Genomic DNA, 8618 nt, shown 5'->3' with positions numbered 1-8618 from the left:
GGGGCCGGGGGCCCCGCCGGGGTGCCGCTTGGGGTTTCAAGGCCCGGGTGTCTGAGGCACGATGTGTGTCTCTCACAGTTTAAGCAGATTTCCCAAGCTTACGAAGTACTGTCGGACCCAAAGAAGAGGGACTTGTATGACAAAGGAGGCGAGCAGGCCATCAAAGAGGGTGGTTCTGGCGGTGGCTTCGGATCACCCATGGACATATTCGATATGTTCTTTGGCGGCGGCGGGAGGATGCAGAGAGAGAGACGAGGTAACGTGCCTTCTTTCCACACTTCCCCAGACTTTACAGCATGATCGCTGTGGTAGACGGGATCAAAGTCTCTGAGGAGAATACTGTAGATGTAAGACTTCAAGTAGCGTTAAAATGAAGTTACAGGCTTGATCTCAAAATCGGAGAAAACATTGTCTCTAGCCCTTAACACCTGAAGCGAGCAAGGGAGGTCATTGGCTTCATACAGTGGTAGTTTGGTCTTTCGTGCATTGTCTCATGTTAATAGCTAACCAGATTTCGTGTTTGGAAAGTCTTTAGCTGAGCGTGAGCCCAGCTGCTAGTAGGTTGTATAGGAAACGGAGTAGTAACGTACCTTAAAAAGATTTTTTAACTGAGCTACCATAAGTGTAGTGTCTAAATGTGAATTTGGTCTTTAATTGCAAGTAACGATATCTAAATAAGTTAACCAAATCAAATTCAGTCTGGGAAACCTTTCTCTTTTCCTGTGCTGTTCAGTGGAGTTAAGTTGAAGCTGCAATAAAACGCTGCTCGGAAATTAAAGTCCAGATTAATCACACTGTGAAAGACTCTAGTGTTATTTAAACTGGTTAAGAGTAGTGCTGACCCCATCACTTCTTAGTGTAGAACTGGTGATAAAGGGAAGAAAAAAGGGTTTGTATTGAAATGTAACAGTGTTGTATCAAAGTATACCTAGTAAGCCAGAACTTGGTATCCTTCACAAAATTAAGCCTGCGGTAGCTAAAGTTCTAATTAATTCCTGAGTGTAAAAATTTAATTACTCAATTCAGTTTACAGAAAGTTGTCTGGTGAGAGGAAGAAAGTACTTTGCTGACTCTAGACAGCGTCTCCCACTTCCTTGTAGGAGGCATGTTCAGTCACTTTGTTAAAACTGAAGTCCTGCACTATAAAACTTAAATGTCTAAGGTTCTACATATTTTCTTTCTGTTGTTTGTGCTTTCACAGAAGAGTCTCTCTCTTATTGTAATAGAGAAGCATTAATGACAAAGCCATTAGAATTGTTACCTAACTTGACATCAGGTAGGAAGGGACTGTTGACTACTACCAGCAAAACAAGATAAACCTATATTAAAACAGAATGTAAAGATCATAGACTTGGCTTATCATTACTTGAGCATGGTGACGTGGGAAGTTTACTGTTACTTGGAGACCAAGCTTTTAAACTTGAGTAAATATCCATTTTCTTCTACAGGCAAAAATGTGGTCCATCAGTTGTCAGTAAGTTTAGAAGATATGTACAATGGTGCAACGAGGAAACTTGCACTGCAGAAGAATGTTATCTGTGACAAATGTGAAGGTAACTGTGAAATCGCAACTCAACACAAGTTGCTTCTAAAGCTTTTGGGGTTTTTACTGGCAGTGTGTAACCATGTGTCTCCAATTTTCATTCTCCTCAGGTCGTGGTGGTAAGAAAGGTGCGGTAGAATGCTGTCCTAATTGCAGAGGAACAGGCATGCAGATCAGAATTCACCAGATTGGGCCAGGAATGGTGCAACAAATCCAGTCCGTGTGTATGGAGTGTCAGGGGCACGGGGAGCGTATCAGCCCCAAGGACCGGTGTAAGAGCTGCACTGGCAGAAAAATTGTTAGAGAGAAGAAGATACTAGAAGTTCACATTGACAAAGGTGAGGTGTCTTACTAAGATGGAGTATTGAACTTGGATGTACTGACTGACTTTGCAAAGCTTTAGCAAATGCACGGAGTTGATTTGGTGAGTAACACTGCTGAATACATGTACAGTAAAATTACCTGTTGCTGCCTTTAAAAAGTTGGAGACTTGTTTTTAGGGAAGGTGGATTACTTCTATCTTTGCATCTAACACCTGTGCACATAACTAAGAATGAATTCTGAAACCTGCAGTATTGTAAGCAGTGAATTATTTTTGAGCAACCCATAAGCATGAATCTTGATCAGGTAGCTGAACTGATTAAAATAAGACTCATCACTTGTTGGATCAGCTTGCCTAATGAGTTTCCCCTGCCTGTAGCGAAACCCTGCAGACTCCGATCACTTCTACTGTGTTTCAGTGTGAAGGGGAACCAGGTCTGCTATAGTAGTAGTATATAGGGTGCAGAGACAGTGCTAAGCCTCTCATGCTTAGAACTCTGTTTGCTACGCAACCCTGACAGTTTTCCCTGGCAAAATGCAAATGCAATACACAAACCCTCACAGTGATGGGAGAGCGCGACAGTGTTGAGTGACAAATGCATCTTTGTTGAGGAGGCTGCTCAAAAGCTGGTGGGAGAAGTCTCTGGAGTAGTGCAGCTTGTAAGATAGAGCAAGCTGACAAGCGCATGACTTCTACAGACTTGCGCCTGATTATCACCTGCAACTGCTGTATGTGTAAGCACACCTTATGCAATGCCTGGATTTGTTTTTAGCAGGGAAAATCCTACATTAACATTAAATATGAGGGCTAGTAGGGGTATATTACTGACATTTTAAACAGGGAAATCAGTGAGAAGAGTTTCTTTTCCCTTCCGTATAGGAAAAACAGACTGTGAGCTAGCACGAGGCAGCTAGAATTTATGGTAGAGAGACTTCTGTGGGTCTCTTACATGAAGATTACAGTCCTAGGGAGAGTGCTTCTTGCATTCAGCTTCTTGCACTCAGGCACTGAGATCATGTTTCATAAGCAGCTCTGCCACATATATTTATAAAACTGAAGAAGCTGATTGGTCACTTGGTCTCAATGTTTCTATTTTCTTTTTAGTACTTGTGCATATAATGAAACCTTTTTCATTTTTTTGATAGTGTTTCCCTTAAGGACTTTATCTTGGCAGGTGGCTGTTTTGCACTACAATTAAGCTTAATGATCTTGAGACATAGTTCAGGTTGGCACCACTAAAATCTGTTGGACATGTGAGTGGATTGAAAAAAAAAATTATGAGTGCTTCAAGGGAAGGTCCTGATGTTCCAGTTTAAAGATCCAGAGATCTCCTGGTACCAGCTTGTGCCTATAAAAATATTTCTTATTGCTGCTTTTCACTTAAAAAGATGAATAATTTTTGTTTGTTTGTTTTCTGCAATAGGAATGAAGGATGGTCAGAAAATAACATTCCATGGTGAAGGGGACCAAGAGCCAGGACTAGAGCCAGGGGACATTATTATTGTCTTGGATCAAAAAGACCACTCTGTATTTACAAGGTAAAAACTCTGGAAGTCCTTTGTGTTAACTCCTGAGATGCTTGTCCATATGCTTCCTTGGTCACCACTCACCTTTTATCTGCTGGAAATATCAGTAGATAGGATCATGTGGCTAGAACTCACCTGTGAGTTTGCTTGGTTGGCCAAAGGAGCACTGAGGTGTGCAGGAATCCTGGTACAACTAGTCACAGCCACTTGTGTTTTAGTAGCATGAGATATTCTTATGTGAATGTTGGCAGTGGAAGGGGATGGAAGGCAAACAAAACCAGGTACAGTTACTAAGAGTTTACAAATCTTGAATTTTAAGAACTCTTCAAATACTGAGATTTTGTTTAATAGATGTGAATATTTGTGATTATTTCCTTGCTCTTTCTAGGATAGCATTCCATCACTTACCTCAGAAAATTACCATATAGTGTAGGCAGCTGTGCATTGCCCACTTGGCTTGAAGGCACAGAAAGCTTCTAGTGCATTCACTTTTCCTGAGGGATCTTACTTACGAGAAACTTACTGAATACAGCACGCATCCTTCTGACCAAAGGTGATTTCTCACACTTCATTTCCTGCCTGAGTGCAGCAGGCAGGGTAATCAGTCCTGTCCTTTCTTGTGAAAGCAAAAGTGACTCAAGCAGCATGGACCATGTCTCAAGTATTTTGTGTACCCAGTCAGTACTGCTTGGTGTTGCAAGTTACTGTTTGTGGAATGAGTCTGTCCAGTACATTTTGGTCCAATTAAAAGCAACACTAGTCATCTCGCAGAAATGTGTTGCACTTGGTGTCTCACTGCTTCTGTTCAGAGCAGTAACAAGGGAATGAATCCATGGATTTAGAGAAGTAGTTGTCTCAGCACCAACCACTGACATTGTACTTGTAAATAGGAACAGTGAGTCAAAGGTTCTTGGGAAACCTGCAGCAGGTCTGCCTGACTGTCCTGTATGGTGCTGAGCTCTGGAAGCTGGTGCCAGAGTTCTATGCCAAAGAACACTGAGCTCACAGGTTAAGAATCAGTTCTGTTTGCTTTGGATAAGCTTACTCAGCTGATTTTTCTCCCAGTGAAACCAGATACTGAATCGGCTATGCCAAAGGGACAGTCTGGGCCAAACTGTTTGCACAGTTACCTGGGACTTGAAGTCACAACTCTGCTGGCTTATTTTTGTCCATCTTTCTGCCCACTGCCTTCAGTTCTAATGTCCTTAGATAATCCTTGATATTACTGGTCTTGTGGGGTTATGCTGAGGTCATGCTGCTCTGGGACAAGTGGAATGTTCCCCATCTTCCATCAGAGTCTAAAATTAACTTTTCAGGCAAGTCTGCTTCCAGAGACCTTTAAAATAGTGAGTGAAATAGCTTTGTTCTTCGAGTAGGCTGGGGGATTTTGTAGCCCTTGAACATGCAGTGCTTGCAGACATCACTAGCACTGCCCTACTGAAGTCAGAAGAGGCAATTAAAACAATTACATTATATCTTCCAGATACTTCTCGGTGCTTTCTAGAAGGTACTTTCATCATAAGCCAGGGTGACCATCACTTGTTCAAACTTCCCTAGTACCAGATCTTCAGAAAGCGAGTGTAACAGGATAATGTAGAGCTAGCTGATGCACTTAAGGTATTAATCTACATAAAGGAAGGGATTAATTGTCCCAGTTGCAGTGTTCAGGAGGCTGAGAGATACCTTTTTTTCTAGAACTGGGAAGGAACGGTGGAGTGAAACTGGATGCAAGGGAGCCTTGTTGTATTTCTTTCTTTTCAATAAACACTTCTACACTTTCATCAGTAATGGTTCTCAGCGTGGGTATCATTCCTTTAAGTGCTGGCTTGAGGTGCTGCATCAATATTCAGTATTCTTTATACAATTGCCTGGACTTCTATTAAAATTACAGCTTTATTGTGCTTGCCAAGTTAAATACTGAGCTTGGGTATGATCCTTTTACTGCTTTTCCCTCTCTGTGACTGTTTTTGATTGGTTCTGCCTTAGACGAGATGAAGACCTTCTTATGTCTATGGATATTCAACTGGTTGAAGCACTATGTGGCTTTCAAAAGCCTATCACAACGCTGGATAATAGAACTATTATTATTACCTCCCATCCTGGTAAGTGTTGGTTTGCTTTCTGCTAGAAGTCCAAGCATACGGTGAATGTAAGCTGGAAATTTAAAGGAACAGAAACATCCCATCTTGATGTACAAGGGATGTGTGCTGGTATCAAGCTTTTTTTCCTAGTCTTTGCAGTACAAATCTTGAAAGAAAAAAGGGTTTTTGGATAGCAGTCAGCAGTAACTTTCTCTTTGCGTGATATAGTAACAGACCTTACCTCATGGACATACTTGTATCCTGAGGATACCTCATGAGAATTGAAGGCCGTGGGTCTCTGAAAACCACTTTTTCAGCCTTGGAACTGATGGAGCACTTAATAAATTTGTAAGTATGCTTCCTTTGGGAAGCATAACAAGGTTACAACAATGTAATGTAGACGTCAGCCTGATTTCCCACTCAGAAGTTACCAGGCAGTAAGTCCCTATTAGACTACTACATATTGGTGTAGCTGTCTAACCACACTGTAGAAGGTTACATAAATATTGAAGGGAGTTAAAACTAAAGCTGCTTCTGTTGCCTGTATGGATCCCTTCCTTTTTTTTTTTTCTTTTTTTTTAGGCCAGGTTGTCAAGCATGGGGCTATTAAGTGTGTGTTGAATGAAGGTATGCCAATTTATCGCAGACCATATGAAAAAGGACGTCTGATCATAGAATTCAGGGTAAGTGGATCAACTTACCTGCATGGCACAGTTCAGCATTGAATATCCATCCAAAGTTTAACCTTTAAGCATTACCCCAATCAAGAAAAGATACCAATTATCACATGTCTTGGTTTGGTATTTGTTTTTGACAATGGTGAAGACATGTAATTCATCAAACAGAATTACAGTTCAGAACAAAGAGAAAACTTCTGGAACACTCTGTGCTGAAAGTATGTTAAGTACCAGAAGAATTTCTTCAGATACCTTGTGAATTTCCATTTGCTTCACACATTCTTTAGTTTCTATCATCCTGTAGCAAGGATGGATTAGTAACTTTCCCTGTGCTGGAGCAAAGGAGTAGACTGGAAGATGCTGATTTCTTCTCTGGAGAGAAGCTAATGCTGGGAGCTGTGGCAGCAGGCTCTGTCTGCTACAATTTTCAAGGAGATTCAACCATATCTCTAATGTTATATACTGTACTTTGCTTCTAGGGTGATTCCAGAGGGCAGCCTGAGGCAGAAGAAATGTTGGATAAGACTTGGTTAAGTTGCCAGAGTTAGCAGCTAACTTCTTGCAGGCACTAAAAAATAGCCTAGTGACTTAGATTATTTCTTTTTTAAGCACTGGGTTTAAGTCATATGTTATGATAGAGCTGACTTTGGCAGATGTTTGACCTGTAGTGGGATGGAAAAAGGCCAATTCAGGCAGACTTGAGTAACCCCAGTTCTTGATGATTTCAGGTGAACTTCCCAGAGAGTGGCTTCCTCTCCTCAGATAAGCTGTCTTTACTTGAAAAACTGCTACCTACAAGGCAGGAAATAGAAGAAACTGAGGAAATGGAACAAGTGGATTTAGTGGACTTTGATCCATCTCAAAAAAGAAAACACCACTATAATGGAGAAGTCTATGAAGATGATGAGCATCACCCTAGAGGTGGTGTTCAATGTCAGACATCGTAAATGGGCCAGTGAATAACTTGTGATGCTTGTTTTGTATGCATTAGTGGATGAGTGAAGGACTACAAGCAGTTCACCCTCACTTCCTGCTATTTGTTCTATCCAGCCATAGTTGTTTCTAAAAGCATAAAGAAATAAACTAAGTAATTAAACTGACTTTGCAATTTGTATAAAGCTCCAGGATGCAACTCAAATGAAGTTGATTGCACTTCACCCCTGCCTCTTGGTCAAGAAAACTCCCTTACCTGCTTGTATTTTATTCTAAGCCTTGTAATTCCTGTATGTGTGCAATTGCCCAGGCTTTAACTAAGATTCTGTGGTGGTCTTTTTAGGAATTCTAGATCTTATACTCTGTTAATAAAGTATGCACAAGTACTTACAATTCATGGTAAGATATAGTTAAGTTTTTGTACCAGTTAGGATAACATGTTAGTGTTTTGGGCTTGTACTGGTGTTTGCTAAATAGGGACTGGCTCTAATGCAACCTCATAATAGTGATGCTGACAAGGATGTGGTCAATCTTCACAGGCCCATTAAAGTCATGTGATCCACAAGCTCTCTGAAGCTATTGCACTTAAGGTCAAATAGTCCCTTCCTCTGTCAGCTTTGGTCCTGACCCTGGAGCTAGATGTGAAGCTTGCTTTGGTTCATCGCCGACTACTGTTTGGCTGCCGTCCTGCGCCATACTGCGTATAGAGCCAGTGGTTGCTTGGCTGCTGCAGGAGCTTCCTTTGCTACCGTGCATGAGTAAAATCCTCCAGGCTTTATCAGCATACATGCGGTTTGGAATCTGTCAGCCTGCTGGCATGTGAAGGTTGACTTCCACCTTGATTACTGAAATCAGATAACCCTCAATGGTGTGTCATGGAAAGCAGTACGAGCACTGTTGGTGGATGTATGTGAACCTGCAGAGGAGAGAAACTTGCTGTCAGTGAATACAACCAACTGATGCATCTAGGATGTTCTGAAATTAATGTATTGTGTGCATTATTTTAAGCTGACTCTTGAAAATTCTGTATGAATGTTCTAATTATTGTAGATTAAGCATTTCCAATATAATTACAAAATTGTTCATTGCCTCTTTTCTTAGACCAGATGTTGGTTTACAGGCACCACCCCCTTCTTTTTAGGCAGTTATTCACAGAAAAGTCTTAGCAAAAAACTTCTTTCAGAAAATACGCTGAGAAGACAGGTCCGGATTTAACCTCTAGTGGGGTAGTTTAGTCTTGTTCTACCATCTGGCTTGGGACAGAGCTTACGCTTTTCATACTGCTTTGAAGCAAAAGTGGCATGAAGAGAACTTGGTTTTTCTTCCTGGAAATAGCTGCTACATGACAGAATGCATATTCTAACTTTAATATCTGGAAACTGTTAGTCTTAGCAAACATCTCTAGCTCTTCTAAGTGTTACGGGTTTCATTTTGTAAAGGCACCTGGTACCATGGGTTTTGTACCTTACCTGTAGTTCCCTTTCAGGTACCTACAGAATACTGACCACCTGTGTGTTTCACCTACTTTTTTTTTTT

The 8618-nt window shown here is 41.2% G+C and overlaps 1 protein-coding gene across 1 annotated transcript; it reads left to right on the top strand.

Moving 5' to 3' along the window:
• The first annotated feature begins 75 nt into the window (after window positions 1-75).
• On the top strand, window positions 76-7249 carry DNAJA1 (DnaJ (Hsp40) homolog, subfamily A, member 1). Its single transcript, XM_009582386.1, has 7 exons — window positions 76-256; window positions 1449-1553; window positions 1654-1881; window positions 3289-3403; window positions 5378-5493; window positions 6055-6155; window positions 6878-7249. The coding sequence occupies exons 1-7, from the start codon at window positions 199-201 to the stop codon at window positions 7094-7096; spliced, it is 942 nt and encodes a 313-aa protein (XP_009580681.1). The 5' UTR covers window positions 76-198; the 3' UTR covers window positions 7097-7249.
• Window positions 7250-8618: the final 1369 nt, after the last annotated feature.

This window comes from Fulmarus glacialis, unplaced genomic scaffold, assembly GCF_000690835.1.
Source record: "Fulmarus glacialis isolate BGI_N327 unplaced genomic scaffold, ASM69083v1 scaffold12187, whole genome shotgun sequence".
Lineage (NCBI taxonomy): Eukaryota > Metazoa > Chordata > Aves > Procellariiformes > Procellariidae > Fulmarus > Fulmarus glacialis.
Note: the sequence above shows the minus strand (reverse complement) of the source record. Positions and strands in the feature narration are given on the sequence as shown.